Consider the following 16,766-nt stretch of genomic DNA (forward strand, 5'->3'; position numbering starts at 1 on the left):
GCAAGCCAGGGGCAGGCCTCCGCTCACCTTGTTTTCCCTGATGGAAGCTGTCAGGCGCAATCAGCACAGGGCCCTACCTGCTTCGCGCTGAAAGAGTGAACACTTACACAGCCACCTGCGTGTGTCCTGCGTCTGAAGTGTAATAGTTGTTGTGGAGAATGCTGAATGCAGAATAGTGTTGTAGTTGGAAAATGTTGGCTAGAAATTCAAATCCTTTAGGCTGCTGCGAGCCAAGGCTGGAGGCACCCACTTCCCAGAAGGGGGTCACTCTGTCTCTGCAGGGAGACGACTTTGGTACTGTTGAGTCGATACAGGTATCTCCCGCTTTTTGAAAGGTCACTTTCCACCACTTTGGAGTTATGAGAAACCTACATTAGTACCTGTTCTCACTAACTGAAAGATATCTGAAGAGGGTTTTCCCTTAAAAAAAAAAAAAATAATAATTGCTTTGCTTTACACCATTTCAGCTTAAGAGTTCATAGGAACACTTGATGTTTGAGCAGCAGGAGAGGTTGTACCTCACATGCCTTAAAAAGCAGGGGAGCGGAGAACAGCATCGTTACACGAACACGGTTTCCTGCCCGCCTGGCAGGGAGAGCCAGCCTGACAGGGAGCTCTGCTCTGCTCTGTGGAGCCTGCCTTAAGGCTGCTTGGCCTGATTTTTCTCCCCTCGCAGCACGGGGTGCAGCCGCATGCACCACGGGCCGCCTCCTTAGAGCTGGCTATGCGGAAGGTTGCCTGGCGTTAGAGAACACGACAAGGAGATACGCTTTAGTCTGAGGATAAAAACGCCCACGGCTGGTGGCAGCTGCCTCACCAGGTTGAGAAACCATCTTTATTTAAGAACTGCCCGCTACCAGAGTCAATAAATAACTACCATTACAAGAAGTGTGAGAGAGGCAGGTAATAACAGATCAGTGGGAGCGGGTCCATTTTAACAAAAGCCGAGTTGACAGTGGTCCGATGAAGCCCCAACCCTTGCCCTTGCAAGCTTTTCTAAGCTGTGCAGACCCCGGAGGGGGTGTGTCAGTGGGAGTCTGGGGGTCAGAGCAGGGTGGACCCCATCTGAAGGCATGAGGCTTCCTAGGACTGGGGGAAGCTATCTGACCCATCTCTTTTCCCTCTTCATTTTCCTTTATTGTCCTGCCTTCCCAAAGCCTATACATACAGCTGGCTCCCGGGCACCTCTTTCTGTGGAGCTCTCCGTGAAGCTCCTTAAGTGCCCATCTTACCCCTTGTGCCACTCCAGGGGCCTCTCCGGCCACCTCGCTTGTCTCCAGGATGAAGCCTGGTCTGACCTGAGCCAGGGAAAGAGGGCGCCAACCCTGTGCTGCAGACCCAGGCGTGAGCACCCTGCTGCCCTTCCATAGAGAGGAGCCAGCAGGCAGTCACACTCTGAGACCAGGATGAGCAGAGTCCTCCAGCGGGGAAGACGCGAGGGGGTGAGGCACTCTGGAGTCAGCCCGGGCTCTTGCCCAGAGGAGACCAGACCACTCCCAGGACTGCCAAGAGGCAGTGGCGTGCGCTGGGCAGAGAATGCCTGGGGTGCGCCTCCCCCACAAATGACTGCAGTCACTCCCCTGCAGTGCAGGGGCCCCCGCACTGATTCTGATTCCAAGAATGCCAGTCCTGAGGGACACTTAGAGCGTCCCCTCCAGTCATCACCTCACCTAGACCCCAAGACACAGCCGTCAGAATTCCTCAGAGCCCCCTAGGAAAGGTCTTGCAGACGTCTTCTCTGGCGTCTGTTGTCATTTTATCGAAAAGAGCCCCTGGTCCACAGCCCTCCTGTTCTCTGGCACCGCCTGTGCCATCTGAGGCCCAGCGGGGTACTGACACTGCTGGGCCCTGAGGCTGCGTCTGGAGAGAGCGCTCCCGGCTGAGGCGCACATCGGGGCTGTGCGGCAAACAGCACGGCGGGGCCAGGACCAGGGCAGGGGCCCCAGGCCGAGCCCGGCGTGTGCAGAGCAGAGGTTCTCCCAGGCGGTGAGGCACGCTCTGCCCTCAGTCCTCAGGCACTCACTGGCCACTGAGCTGCAGAGGGAAGCGCTGGCTTGTGGCTGTTCCCCCTTGGTTGCCGGCCCGGGGCTCGGCATGACCACGGCAGGAGGGAGCCTCGGCCCATCCAAGCAGAGGTGGTGGCAGGCCAGCCTCGGGCAGGGAGGGACTCAGAAGTTGCCTCATCTCGCCTTCCGCCTCCACGCAAGCTCCTGTGCAGCCACCGCCCCAAGAGGCTGTTCTGTTTAACACGCCTGCGTGCCCTCAGGTCACCTGTCTCATTCGGTCTGAATCAGCTCTCAGCCTGAAGTCTCAGCCTGCAGGAACATCTGTTTTTGTCTAGTTCTGAGTCCTCCCTACACAGGGCTCAGGTGTTCCTGAGGCTGAGTTTTCATAGTTACTAATAAAAAATCCTTCCTGGGTTTCCAAGAGGGTTGGTCTGCCCCCCTCAGAACTAAGACTCTTGGTTGTGTCTCTGGCTTCAAGCAAGCCTAGGGCCGCGGCTGCAGCCACACAGGTCCTGCACCAAAGCAGCTCAGCCCTCTTGGCCGGCATCTGGACACCTGTCCTGCTTCTGCCGCAGCTAAGGCAACGAAGAAAGAACGAGACCTTGGAAAGAGGTTTCCTCCTTTCAGATTCCCCTTTCCAAGAGCAGGGTACAGGCCACCTCACAGCGATGCAGGACCAGGCTGGGCGCTAGGCGGGTTTGGGTCTCTGCAGTGGCAGAGCGGTCACGGAGCTGAGCCCCCAGCACCGCATGGGGATGAAGGACAGGGGCAGGTGAGGAGGGTTTGATCGGATGGCCCAGGGGGGCAGTCCCCCGGGCCAGGGACAGGGCGGTGGGTACTGTGGTGGCACAGAGAAGGCATGTGAGCTTACATTGTTAAAAAACTGTAGTGGGTAAACATCAACATAAACCTGCCCAGTACAATAGAGCAGGACTTAAAAATTTTAAAAACCATAACAAAATAGAGCTCTGACTGTAAACTACAGAAACCAGGCTCAGGGGGCCCGTCCCCCGCACGATGCCTGTCCTGCTGCTCCCGTACGCGAAGGGCCACCTGTCACAACATAGGCTTGGGAATCTCCTGGTTATGCCTCCACTGCTGCCTGGATTTGGGGAATCCCTGTCCTTGCTTTGGCCTCTCTTCTTGAAGCAAGGGTAAGTAAGGGGCGCAGGGGGCTCCAAGCTAGCACTGCGTGTGGGCCCAGCAGAAGCCAGCTCAGGAGGCAAAGGAAGACGGGACCTCTGGCACTCTGCACATACTGTGGGCGGAAGCCAGCCCTGCCGATCACCCCACCGTCACCCACCGGAGCCTCCTGAGCAGGATCTTCACAGCCCCCTCTGCCCTTCTTGACCACCTTAACCAGGTCATGGCCGTTCAGCATGGCCCCCTTCCTCGGCAGACGATGGGCCTGGGACCGGTGGGAGAAGAGGGCCATTTGCGCCCCATCCCTGGCGGGCTATGTGACCGGAGGCAGGCCCTGCTCTTCCCAACCTCTGCTTCCTCCCAGTAGAGCAGCGGCCTGGGCAAGCTGAGGGGCCTGGGCACACTGAGGTCTAAGCCTCTTCCAGCTCCGATGTGCCAGGACTGGCACCACAGCCCAAGAGCAGGCCAGGGGGCCCCATTTACTCGCCCCCCTCATCTTCAGGGGAAATGCAGAGCAGCACCTGAGGCCGCGTGGGGGCCCGGAGCGTTCCTGGGAGCGGGCAGGGCCGCATTTATCCTCTGGGCTTCTCAGAAGGTGCCTGGCTGCAGACACAGGATGCCTGCTCTCGTTCTGTGGGACGAAGCCGGTGGGTCATGACGGCTGTCCCACCTCCTGCCCAGACCCTGGCGGGACCGTGCAGGATGGGTCTTGGTGTGGTAGGGGACCTCCCCAAGACGAGCCCTTTAGTCACCAGCCACCTGTCGTGGCTTCTGTCACTCGGGGTGACAGGGTCGGGTTGGCAGTGTCGGCTAAGAGGGTGACGACAACTAAGGTGTGACTGCGCCTCAGGCCAAGTCTGGTGCAGCTTTCCAGCAGGAGGCCCAGCCTCTCAGCCCTTCAGAGCTCCCACCCAGCAGCTGGGAGCACGGCCACCCAGAGCTGTGGGGCTCAGGCTGCCGGGCTGACACCAGGACACTGGTTCTCAGCCGTCCGGGCGGGTGGCGGGGGCCTCCAGGGAGTCCTCAGGGACAATGTCAGGATCCAGCCGCGCTGCCCTGTCAGAGGAGAAAGAAGAGTCCCGGTCTTCAGGTTGGGACGCTCCTTAGACAGCGACGCTCCGGTTGACGCTTTGTCCCACTTCAGCCCGTTCCTGTCCAGTGTTCCCGGGCTTAGGATTCTGCCATCTGGGCCAGAGTCCATATGCGATCCCAGAGTGCCAACTCCGCTGATACACAGATACACGTTTAACCCCCTTCTTCCTGCCTTCCATGCAGGCACCCTAGAGGGCCCAGGCCTAGGGTTCAGTATCATCATGGAAGTTACTGCCTGGTGCCTCTCGATTAAAAAAAAATCCTTGCATGGGTTCTATCCTGTGGCAGAATATGACATATCCTACCTCCTACGAAAAGGGCTCTGTAATACAGTCAGTGTTTGAAACCAGCCGTTCTCAGGCACAGCGCTGGGCCACCTTGGCATCGGGAAGGGACTGGGGCCAGCTGGCTGTCCATCAAGGTGGGTGCCCAGCTGTGGCGGGGAGGCAGGGCGCCAAGATCAGAGCTGCAGGTAGCCTAAGAGGATCAGCGCTGCCACGGAGTGGGTGAGGGCGGCGTCTGGATGTGGGGCTGGACAGACCGCAGAGTTCTCCACCATCATGCTGGTGCCTGAAACCAACAGGCGGATGGGCTGGAGGGGCTCATCCCCACCCCGCCCCCAGGACAGAGTCCAGACCTTCCCTAAGGAGACTCACAGAGTGCTGTGTTCAGGACGGGGAGGCGCTCTCAGCCCTTCTTGGGCAGGGTTTTGGAGGACCTTTGCTCTTATTCCCTCGCAAGGGGCACACTCAGCCCTCAGGGATGTTTGGGGAGGAGGGAGGAGGCAAGGGTGGGTCCAGGGCTACTCTGAACGAGGTTCCTGACGCCGCCTTTTGTCTCCCTGGGGACTGGCTTGGGCTGGGATGATCCCTGCGTCTGGATGGACCCTGATCTTCCTGGGGGAGACGGGGGATACAGCACCTCCGTTCCGCACGATGTGAACCTCTGCCGGGACCCCGTCGCCTCCTGGCCCTGTGGTCCGAATCTGCACCAGGGCGTGGCCGATGTCCTCGGGAACTGTGATTTCTATCCAGTTCTTGCTGGTGAGGTGCAGCGTGGGAGTCGGGTGTAGGTCGTTCTGGTACAGCATCTGTGGGAAGGGGTTGGCCAGCGGAGTTTCCCGACAGCAGGGCTGATCCTTCCCTTCCCTGGCCCCAGAACGGGAGGAGCCCACGTGGCTCTGTGACCTTGAGGTCCTGCCCCCTCACCCCTCCCGTTGCCCGTTGACCAGGACCAGCCTCTTGAATAAGCTCCTCCCTGGAGCCACTTTCCTGTTCCCAGCAGCTGAACTGATCTTGTAGGCTCCTCAGACCAGAAGAGCCCCAAACATCACCCAGTCTGTCACCGCCCTCGTGAACCCTGCGTTTCCGCAGTCACACCTCTTTCCTCCGTGCAGTCTCTACTGCACGCTCCCCGGAGAATCCCTCCCGTAGTCATGCCTCTCACGGTCCCAGACGCTCTGCTTACATCTGACTCAGACATAGGAACTGAAGCTCCTTTTGTTTACGGGGCACACAGATGCGCCGTCCCTCAGCGTTCAGTGCCTGCTCACCCCTCCTTACCTTGTAGCCGGTGACTGCAGACTCATTACCCAGCGGGACTACAGGGTCCCACTTGATACTCAGGCTGGAGCTCGAGAAAGTCCAGGAGATGTTGCCAGGGGGTCGCCGTGGAGCTGCCAGAGCGAGGAGAGAGTCAGGAGGAGTCTTCCTGATGTTTCCCCACCACGCGCCCCCTTGCTTTCAGCCGGCCACTTCTAGATAATCTGCCCGTCACATCTGTGCCCAGAACGTTCTGTTACCGCTGCCTGAGAAACAAACTCCAACAGAGACTGCACAAGAGTGGCGCCGTGGAGGCTGTGAGCCCCACTCCCTTCTTACCGTTAGACGAGCGGCCTTGGGGGCTGGAGCCCTGTCAATCCAGGAAGGTGATCCAAGAGCCCCCCGCCCCTCCCGCACCCAGGCTGCCAGACTCACGCGGCTTCATGGTCGTGGCGTTGGCAGAGGGGCTGGCAGGCCCGGTGCCGGCCCGGTTGTAGGCCCGCACGGTCACGTGGTACTTGGTGCTGGCGTGCAGGCCCGTGACCAGGGCGCTGGTGTCCAGCCCTGCCGTCCTCACTCGCTCAGCGGCCGCTGCTTTGGCGCCGGCCTTCCAGTAGCGGATCTGAAGGGAGCGGGCGTAGCCGGGGGTCAGTGGACACGCCCCGGGTCTCAGCGCTGCGCCGCCCCGGCTCTGCCTGGCCCCTCCGTCTCAGGCTCAGAGACTAGACGCTCAACCATTAGGCCCACAAAAGAGACAAGCCGGTGTGATTTGCTGCTCCCTTCCTGATCCCCAGTGGAGGGCCCAGTCCAAGGAGAGAGCTTAGTACCTGGGCTGGATGCGGGAGCAGATGGGTAGGTACAGACTCCACTGAGAGATGGCCTGCCGAAACCCAGCCCCAATCAATGAACTCGGGAGTCCTGTGGGGACTCTTCAAGGCCACGGAATGCATATTTGCAAAGCAGCGCCCCAGCCCCCACGCCAGCAAGCTTATGATGGCTCCCCAGTAAATGCAAACCCATCGGCATAGTCCTCGTGACATCAAGACCTTCTAGATATTCTTCCGAATCAGGGCAGGGTTTGAAGCTCTCTCCCCAGTGGTCTCACCTAGCGTATTTGCTGAAGCCCAGAGCCGACTCTACTGGGTTAGGATTTACAGCATCACTAGTATGATGGTTCCCCCTCAGACAACAACATTTTCTGCTGGTCCTTCTTTCCCTTCCTCTTGCTCCGTCTCACTCTCCATGTACCCCCACATGGACCCCAGTGGGCTCAAGGCTTGGGTCAGAAACCGCTAGGCCAGAGTTCCTCCGGAACAGGATGATCGGCTGGTACACAGAGGGGGCTGTACTGTTCTCTGCCACCATGAGCATGCCCAGGACAGCTGGGCTCTGGCATGGCAGGCCATGCCCCTTCTGGATCTCCTCCTCCGGGCTCCCACAGTGTCCAGGTGGCCAGCCGGGCAGTAACGTCAAGGCTGTCCACAGGCACCAGCCAGAGGGCTGAGCTGAGGCTGCGAACGCGGTGCTGCAGAGACTGCATGTGGTGTGCCCGGTGAGGGCAGCAGAGCTTCTGGGAGGAAGACTGCTGAACTGCGAGGTGGCCCTGCGCCTGATCCCAAGCTCCCTTCCTCTCCCAGTCCCTGCCGGCACTCACCTCGTACCCCAGGAGAATACCGTTCATGTCTTGCTGCACGGGTTCCCAGCTCACGTTCATCTCCGAGGAAGAGACCGCTTTGGCCCAGACCTTGGGAGGGGCTACCCTGGGCTCTAGAGACCAACACGGAATGGGTGTGGATTCCCAGGGCCTCCCTGTGTCCTGCAGAGCGGCCGCCAACTGGGACTGCCCTTGCGCAGGATTTTAAAAAGACCGAGGTGTAGGGTAGGGGCCTGGTGGGGGTTCCCAGAGCACCCCCCACCCCCGGGGGCCCACTTCTCTCCCAGAGGGCCTTCCTCCTTCAGGCCTGAGCGGGGCGGAGGCTGCCAGGGCTGGAAAGGCAGCCAGGGGTCTCCCCTGCCCCGCCTGTGGAGCCCAGCCGGGGTGAGGGGTCCCTCCCCCACCCTACACCCCGCAGACAAGCCGCAGGGGTGGGGGCGCCTGGTGGCCCCGGCGGCCCACCTTCCTCGGCCGAGTACACGACGGCCACAAGGCTCTCGGGCCCATCCCCGCGGCGGTTGTAGCTGCGGATCTTGACTTCAAAGGGCGTGTAGGGCCGGATGCTGTCGTTGCTGTAGACGAAGTACTGGGCGTCGGCGCCAGGCACCCTCGCGGTCTGCCAGCTGGTGCCGCCCTGCCTGCGGAAGGACACCAGGTAGCCGAAGCCGCCTCCGTGCTGGTACTCCCGGGACATGGGCTGCGGGCGAGAGAGCGCGTGGGCGAGGGGCGGCGGCCGCCTGCCCTGCCCGTTCTCCGCCCCCGGCTTCCCCGGGACTGGGTGCCCCCGGACTGCGGCTTCCCCCTGCAAGGGGGCACGGCCCCGCGTTCGCTCCGGAGTCAGGACCCCGCAGTGGCCCTGTCGGGCCCTCTCTGCACGCTGCGCCCCTCCGGAGATGAGTCCCAGGGGCGGGGTGGGCCGCAGGTCGGGGAGAACCGCCCTCCCAGAGCAGCGCAGGCATGTTCCTGCCTCTGTCCTCGCTGCTTACCGTCCAGGTCACGGTGAGCTCTCCCGGCGCTCCACCACCTCCGCTGAGACCCGACGGGGCTACCGAGGGGGCTGTCAGGGCCAAGGGACAGACAGTTAGTGGAGACGGGCCTGCGGCTGCGCTGAGAAGCATCGCAGGGTCAGGATTCGTTCCAGTGGGCCCTGGCTACACGCCCACAGAATGGACCACCTGGAAGGAATGGACAAACTCTTAGAAATGTGTAGTCTCCCGAGACCAAACCAGAACCAGGAAGAAAAAGGAAATAGGAACAGACCAATTACCAGTACTGACATGGAATCAGTAATTTGAAACTCCCAAGAAACAGACGTCCAGGATCAGATGGCTTCACAGGTAAATTCTACCAAACAATTAGAGTTTACATCTGTTCTTCTGAAACTATTCCAATGAGCCCTGGTTTTGTCTGCCGGGTCCCTCTGGATGTGGGCTCAGGAGTCAGGTAGATCTGAGATCAAATTGCACCCCTGCCACTTACTAGCTGTGTTTCTCTGGACAAGTTATTTAACCTCTCCGAGCCTCTGATTCCCCTCTCCATAAGATAAGGATAATAACGTTTCTCTCAAAGGCTGTAAGAAAAACAGAGTTAAACAAGACAGTGGCTGGCATATACATAGAGCATACACTCTTTAAATGAGCGTTAGCCTCATTCCTCTAGTTGGTGTAAACTCAATAACAACAGACCAACTCCAGTTTTCTTTAAGGGGAATAAATAATCCAGAAGTGCAGTTAATCCAAAAAACATTTCTTCTGGGTTACAGGGTGTTTTTTGGTGTGTGTGTGTGGCAGATTTAATTTCCTAATTTTCTCTAGTATTCAAAAAGGCTGCTATTAAAACAATATATTTAATTAGATTGTGAAGCTTGGCAGGGAGTAACTTGGCTGAAGGTCAAAATGTTTCTGCAGATGACACAGCAAATGGAGACTTATCACTTGGTTCTGATGAGAGTTGAGGGCCTTCTCATTTGCAAAGGCTCCTTAAACACCTATTACCCTTTCCGGAGTGGAAAGGTTGAGGCCCAGAGCAGTTAAGTGACTTGCTTAAAGTCACACAGCTAATAAATGTCACAGTTTGAATTTGAACTCAGGTCTTCTGATTGGAAAGCTCACCATCTCTCTTCTGCATCATGGCTTTGTGCTCAACTCCTGGATACTACGGTGGTGGAGACCACTTCTCAACCTTTGACTCTCCAAGTTCAGTCAAAGAAAATGCTCCTTCTGGAATTCTTACTCAGGAGAAGTACCAGTTAAAAATGTTGACTGATTCCATAAGGAGCCTGGAGAGTCAGCCTGGGGTACATAGGAAACCATGTTTCAGGGACACAAAAAGGCAGACCTTTGTCCCACAGCCGGTGGGGCGGCCCTGGGTGGGTGGGGAAGGGGAGGCAGGTCCCAACTCCGCGCTGCTGGCCTTGAGAGCCCAGGGCTGTGGTCCTGGGCTTCACCTTCACCTCTTCCTTCCCCACCTGCCTGTAAGGGAGGGGTGTGGGCAGGCTGTCCATCCCTTCAGCTGCCAAAGAAACCATCTAAAGAAGGACTTAGAGACGCTGGCTGCTCACCTAGTGCCCCGCACAGCACACATGTTCCTCACTACCTGATTCCTGCAGCTCGTGTCTGTCCAAGGAAGAGAGCTGCCCATTACCCCATGGTCCTGGGTTCGAGTCCCTGTTCTGACAGTGTGACCCTTCCTTCCTTCAGCTTTGGTTTTTCCATTTTTTAAAAAAAATTAAGCTTTTAGGAGCTCCCGTGGCGGTCCAGTGGCTAAGACTCTTGATCTCTCAATGCTGGGGTCCTGGGTTTGATGCCCGGTTGGGAAAGTAGATCCCACATCCCACAACTAAGACCCTGTGCAGCCAAATAAATATTTTTTAAAAATAAAATAAAAATTAAACTTTTAGATAATTGTAGATTCACATGCAATGGTAAGGTTGGCCTGTTTCTTTGGGTTAACAGTTTGGACTGGAGGGCTTCCAGCCCCGACTACCTGTGGACCAAGGCACAGTGCGTTGTGCAGCGTAGCCGCCTTGCCCTGACTTAGGTTCCTTCCGCATTTGTTCTGTTAGAGTCCGAAGTCTGGTGAGCAGGGTTGAGCTCCATGTAACTGCTGTTGGCTTGGAGCACCCTTTAAGGAGAGCTGGTGTCTGTGCCCTGACACTACTTCTCACCCAGGGCTCTGACCTGCTTCCTTGGTCTGGATTTTGCTGGAGGGTCCACTGGGCTCCCCAGTGCCCAGGATGTTGCTGGCTAAGACCCGGAACTCGTAGTCCATCCAGGGTGTAAGGCCCAGCACCTGGGCAGTCTCGGCGTTTCCCTCGATGTTGGTGGGATCTGCAAGGCACAGGGAGTCAGTGTCTCACGGGTCTGGATGCAAAGGGCAGGGACTGGGTACGTATCACATGCTTATACCCAGCTCTCACACTGGTGCCTGCTGTTTACGAAAAGTCACTGCCTCTTCTATCAGTGACTGGGAAGTAGGAGGCAGACCTCCCCACCTTGGAACCTTTGTAAGATGTTGTGAGCACTCTGTACCCCAGGAATGCTTTCATCGCACCAGTAACGGTCCTGCCAGGGCTTCAAGGGTGCAGACTGAGCCTCCTCCTCCAACTCTCGCCCTGTTCTCCTGCTCCCTGTGTGGCCCTCTTCCCTAATGGCCTGGGAGCTCCTCCAGGCAGAGGGGCCTACACCTGTCCCCCTTGGAAGCTCCAGGCTCAGCCTTGGCCCCTAAACCCCACCCCCTCCAGCACTCGTGCATGTGTGCTGGTTGCTCAGTCATATTCAACTCTTTGCAACCCCATGGACCGTAGCCCACCAGGCTACTCTGTCCATGGGATTCTCTAGGCAAGAGTACTGGAGTGGGCTGTCATGACTTCCTCCGGGGGATCTTCCCAACCCAGGATCGAACCCAGGTGTCCCACATTGCAGGTGGATTCTTTACCATCTGAACCACCAGGCTAACCAGTACTGACCTAGGTAGGACCTCACACTTACTAGTCCGAACCTGCTTCCACTTCCCTGAAGGCAGAGTGCGAGCTTGCAGGGTGTACTTGGCAATGGGGCTGTGGTTGTCAAAGCCACGGCTCCAGCTGAGCTGGACAGAGGTGTCGCTGATGTCTCTCACCACCACGCCTCCTGGGGCACCTGGCGGACCTACACCAAGACGTCAGAGCAAAGTGGGTCAGAATTGCAAAGCTTCCAATGGGAGCCAATCTCCTTCAGGCCTGCGTGGGCCGCTGCAGTACCAGGGGGGAGCAGCAGAGGGCGCAGCAAACACACGCTTGGTGGGAGGGCAAGGAACGGGCTGAGTGACGGGGGCTTTCCCGGAGGAAGGACGTGTCCCAGGCTGGAGGAGTCACAGAAGCGTGAACAGATTTCCCAGCATGAGCCTCTGACACTCCAGTGAAAGTGTCAGTCACTCAGTCGTGTCCGACTCTGCGAACTTATGGCCTCCTAATGCGCCCGCCAGGCTCCTCTGTCCATGGAATTCCCCAGGTAAGAATACTGGAGTGGATTGCCATCCCCGTTCTCCAGCCTCAGGACATTTCTCCAGGCTTGGAATGTGTTTAGAAGTAGATTTTTATAATTTTGGCTTTGGAGGAAGAGTATTCTATTCATTCAGTACCTGCAAAGGCCTTCGGGATGAGTTCAGCTCAACAGACTTGTTAGACGCCCATCATAGTGGGGGTGGGGTGGGAACCCTGTACCTCCCTAGACGCACCGTCCACCACCGCCTGGCCTTACCTCGGACCAGGACCGTGGCCTCCTTAGACGCGCTGTCCACCACTGTCTGGGCCGTGCATGTGTACTTCCCGCCGTGGCGCAGCTGGGCATTCAGGATGGTCAGATCCCCAACCGTCTCCTTCTGCACACAAGGGACAGGGCGTGGGGGAGGTCAGAGGGCCCTCCCCTGCAGTGAGCCAGGGGACAGGAGGTGCGGCTCACGGTCCTCTGCTCCGATATGCCCACAGACCTCGTCACCTCACTGTTCCTCTCTGCTTCATGGGAGGAATCAGCTGCTTTCTACTTGGTACCACTGGGGATTAAACAGCAGTTTTTTTTTTGTTCTTGTTTTTAGAGAAGACAGTCAATGTTGGTTCAGGTTAATAATATCATCTGCCTTGGGGGAAAGGCAGCAGGATAGCAGTGGGAATTCATTCTTGCTGGATGCTGGGAATCCAGGCTTGCCCCTAACCTTTTCCTGCGTGCACAGACTTTGGGTGGAACCCAGGGAGCAGCCTGTCTAAGGGAGGGTGTTTATGGACCCAGGGATGGGCTTGCCAGCATTCCTGGGGGAAGGGGAAAGGCTTTGGGGTGGTGATGATTAAGGACATCTTGGGTCCCCTGTCTACCAAGGAGGGAGAAGCCCTGAGTTCTCTGGCCTCAGGCCTTACCACGCTGGCCCTTTGGTAATGACCCCCAGGCTTGTCAAAGTCAATGGGGAAGTCGTCCAGGGTCCAGACGAAGGTGAGGTCCATGGTGGGGTCGTGGGAGGCGTGGCACTGCAGGGTCAGGTTGTCACCTAAGTTGATGTCGGCGCTGGAGGGGGCTAGCGTGATTTTGGTTGCATCTGCCAAGACAAAGGGCCCCTGAGTGCAGCAGGAGGAGGCAGGCTGCGGTGGGGCAGCAGGCCAGGGAGAGAGAGTTTGCCTTGAACCCCAGAAAAAAGAGAACAGGCCGCGTGAGAACAGTACCCTGACCTGCCAGCAGCCCCCTGAATGTGTGGGAGGGATGGAGGCGCATATCGTGGATGGTGGTCCCCACTGAGACCAAACCCCGGGGTAGCCTCGAAACGGAACTGGTGAACATGTGTCCCCCATCCCGAACCCCCTCCCACCTCCCTCCCTCCCCATCCCATCACCCGAGGCTGATTCGAAAGCCACTACAATATTGTAAAGTAATTAGCCTCTAATTAAAATAAGTTAATTTAAAAAAAAACGAAGCTGGGAGGAACACAGGAACACGAGAGCCAGATGGTGGGGAGGGAGGGCGCCCTGCGGAGCCCGAGCCCCCGACCGCAGCCAAACCACAGCCCTCACCTCGCACAGACAGGGTGCCCGTGCTGTTGGCTTTCCCCATGAAGTTCTCAGCAAAGCAGGTGTATTTGCCTTCATCGGACCGACTGACGTTTCTTATGATCAAGGTGCCATCCGGAGTCACAGTCACTCTGCAGCAAGGATGGAGCACAGCTGGCTGACCCAGGAACACCCTGTGGTCCTGCAACGGGGGTGGGAATCCAAGGAGAGGGAGTGGAGCTGGAATCGCTGGGGGCGGAGGGGGCTGGGCTCGTACCTGCTGCTGTTGACCAAAATCTCAGTGCCTTTGCTCCAGAGCACCACCGCCTTGGGAGCGGCCCGGGGCTGACAGGGGATCACGACCTCTCCTCCTCGGGCTGCAGGGATCAGACGCCTTACGGGGTTCAGCCTGAAGTCGGGGGCAAGCGCTGGAAGAAGGGGAGAGCCCCGCAGTCACCCGGGGAATCAAAAGAGTGCCCCTTTGCGCTTGATTAAGACGTCACCTGGCTACACGCTAAACATCTGATGGGCCCTCTACAGCCAATCCTTGAGTGACTCCCAGCAGCACCACTTGTAAAACAGCCAGGACCCAGCCCCTTCTCCTCAACCCCCCCAACCTCAACTACCACCAAATCTCCGCTGGACTACCGAGAGCCCCTTATTTGGTCTTCCTGTTTTTGCATTTTCTTTCTACACTCTTCTCCACACAGCTGCCAGGAACATCTTTTTAAACACACAAGTCAGACACTTAGAATGAAGCCCAACACCTCCCAAGGGCTCACACAGCCATCTCCACTCTGATTGCATTTTGCTCCTTCCTGCACTCACTGTGCTCCAATCACCTGGGCTATTTTTCCTTTTTCTTTTCTGTCCCGTGAAGATGCCATGGTTTTTCCTGCCTCAGGACCTTTGCACTTACCATGGATTTTGCTTCAAAATGCCCAGATCTCACATGATTGATTCACATCCCAAATGTGACTTCCTTAGAGAGGTCTTCCCTGACCATTCCCTCTAACTGGCCCACCTTACCCCCACCATTCAGGGAAAAAGAAAACTTAATACTGTATTTTTTATGACTATCTGAAATTATCCTTTTAAATCATTTGATTTTCTGTTTATTTGTCCCTCTCCACTGGATTGTAAGATACTTGAAGGCAGAGACCTTATCTTTCATACTGACTTCTTAGGAGGTGTTGAAGAAATACTGGTTGAATGAATGAGTGAGTCTTAGTTAAGCCTCACTACAACTTGATGAGATAGGTACCATTCTGTCCAATTTACAGATGAGGACACGGACGGCAAGCTCAAGTCACACAACTAAGGCTGCTGGACCAGCTGACATTTGTAGGCACCTGTTATGTGATGGGCAGGTTCTCTGTGCTTTAGCTCTATCATCTCCTTTAACCCCACAGCCTGTATGAGGGCTGGACGATGATTTCTTGATTTTATTAATCAAGAAACTGAGCCACAAAGAGGTTAATAACTTGCCAAAGGTCACATAAGCAAAGGGGCTGCATTAAACCCAAGTCTAGTTGATTTGGTTTCTAGTGACTTTTGCCACTTTTTTTTTTACAGCAGTAGACATTTACTTTCAGATGTGGGTCAAGCCGGAGACCCTGTCCTCTGGGAGCTCTGTGTCTAGTGCCTCAGCTCCTGTCTTCAATCTCTGAGTTCTACTTAGAAGCTGTTGGAAAACTGCCAGGTGAGTGTGTGAATGTAGACATGCTGCTGCTCAGAATTCCCGACCCCCGCCCCCCGCCCCCCGGTGTCCCTGGGGACATCCTCTCTCCCTGGGCCCTTTACCTTGCACCGCCAGCTCGGCGCTGGCATAGATGGTACCGTGCTTGTTCTCCGCCACGCACTGGTACATGCCAGAGTCCTCCAGGCTCAGCTTGGAGAACCGCAAGTCCCCGGCCAGCACTTCTACCCGGGCCTGTGCAGAAACGCCGGCCCCGGGCAGGGGAGGGGCATCAGGACCCCTGCAGTGCCCGCGTGGGTGCTCACGGGGGGCTCAGTGGAGAGGGCGCTGCCTGGACAAAGCCCCCATGTGCGGTCCTCTCCAGGGCCGCCTGGATCCCAGGCTGCAGAGGTTCCCCAGCCCTCACGCACGTGGGCACATGGAAGCCAGGGGGCTGAGGGACCCACTTAGGACCACCGGTGCGTTTGTGGCTGAGGTGTGCCTGGACCCAAGTCCCGGGACCCTCCAGTCAGGATTCTCTCCGGCTGACCAGGAGGACGTGGCTCTGGGATGTACAGAAGCACCTAGAACTACCCTCCGGCACCCTAACTGGCCCAGAGGGCCCCCGGGGGTGTGGGGGAGGGGACCAGGGAGCAGAGCGCAGTGCGCTGGGTGGCAGGGGGACGGACGGCCCAGGTCCCTTACCTGGGAGGTCAGAGGCTCCCCGTTCCGCAGCCAGCGCACTGCCGGCCGGGGCTTGCCGGCGGCCGCGCACGCCCAGTGGAGATCGGAACCGATGTCAGCCTCCCGATCTGAGATCACGCGGAGCCACTCGGGCTGAGCTATGGAGACCAAAGGGAGCGTCTGCAGCGGAGCCGGGCAGGGCCTCGGGGCTAAGTCCCCGGACCGTCGGACGGCAGAGGGCAGAGGGTTCCGGGAGGGGGGTTGGGGTGGCGGGCGGTGGGGAGAAGCAGTTCACGAAAACTGGCACTTGGCGCCTCTGCCAGTAACTTTTAGTGACTTAAATCTTCGTAGCGCGTTCCGTGCGCTCTGCAGCTCAAGGGCTGCCTCTCGGGACCGACCGGGAAGGCGGGGCCGCGGGCGCCGGCCGGCCGTACCCTGCACGATGATGCGACCCTGGACGGTGTCGCGGCCCTTGGTGTTCTCCGCCTCACACTCGTAGGTGCCCTCGTCCTCGAAGCCCACGCTGGGGATCTGCAGAGTGGGCTCGGCCGTGGCCCACTGCGGGGACAGGGAGCCGTCCACTTTGCGCCATTTGATCCTGGGGACGGGGCTGCGGGGAGACAGAGCCAGAGGGCTGGGTGGGGCTGAGCAGACGCCCGGGGCCTCCGGCCCCTCACCCCGACCCGGCCCTCCTGGGACGCTGGGCAGGTAGGGAAGGGAAGGGGGGTCTAGGAGAGACGGAGAGACCGGCAGGGAGAAGCTGCTCCCGGGGGCTCAGAGCGCCGGGGGTCTGCACCCCGAAGCTGGCTTGCCCTCCTCCGACCCTGCAGCGGCCTCTCCTGGGCCCCACCTCCTCAGCGGCGGCCTGAGACCAGAGTCTCTACCGGTCCCTCTCCCTTTTCTCCAGCGGGGCCTGGCCTCTACTTTTCAAAGGGGATTTAGCTGTTAGTAATCTGTG

The 16,766-nt window shown here is 58.0% G+C and overlaps 1 protein-coding gene across 1 annotated transcript in view; it reads right to left on the reverse strand.

Moving 5' to 3' along the window:
• Nucleotides 1-817: 817 nt before the first annotated feature.
• CNTN2 (contactin 2) overlaps nucleotides 818-16,766 on the reverse strand; it is a 33,072-nt gene continuing 17,123 nt past the window's right edge. Inside the window, exons 8-23 of the mRNA XM_086345631.1 lie at nucleotides 16,243-16,418; nucleotides 15,830-15,966; nucleotides 15,250-15,379; nucleotides 13,724-13,874; nucleotides 13,471-13,598; nucleotides 12,826-13,001; nucleotides 12,176-12,296; nucleotides 11,426-11,584; nucleotides 10,616-10,765; nucleotides 8,423-8,493; nucleotides 7,899-8,133; nucleotides 7,437-7,549; nucleotides 6,218-6,404; nucleotides 5,804-5,916; nucleotides 5,163-5,331; nucleotides 818-4,811 (exon numbers count right to left, since the gene is read on the reverse strand). Of these exons, the coding sequence (XP_086201757.1) occupies nucleotides 4,702-4,811; nucleotides 5,163-5,331; nucleotides 5,804-5,916; nucleotides 6,218-6,404; nucleotides 7,437-7,549; nucleotides 7,899-8,133; nucleotides 8,423-8,493; nucleotides 10,616-10,765; nucleotides 11,426-11,584; nucleotides 12,176-12,296; nucleotides 12,826-13,001; nucleotides 13,471-13,598; nucleotides 13,724-13,874; nucleotides 15,250-15,379; nucleotides 15,830-15,966; nucleotides 16,243-16,418 (2,326 nt within the window). The 3' untranslated portion in view covers nucleotides 818-4,701. The remainder of the gene's footprint in view (nucleotides 4,812-5,162; nucleotides 5,332-5,803; nucleotides 5,917-6,217; nucleotides 6,405-7,436; nucleotides 7,550-7,898; nucleotides 8,134-8,422; nucleotides 8,494-10,615; nucleotides 10,766-11,425; nucleotides 11,585-12,175; nucleotides 12,297-12,825; nucleotides 13,002-13,470; nucleotides 13,599-13,723; nucleotides 13,875-15,249; nucleotides 15,380-15,829; nucleotides 15,967-16,242; nucleotides 16,419-16,766) is intronic.

Source organism: Bos grunniens, chromosome 16 (assembly GCF_055505025.1).
Source record: "Bos grunniens cultivar Pamir isolate PY7600 chromosome 16, Bosgru_T2T1.0, whole genome shotgun sequence".
NCBI classification, from domain to species: Eukaryota; Metazoa; Chordata; class Mammalia; order Artiodactyla; family Bovidae; genus Bos; species Bos grunniens.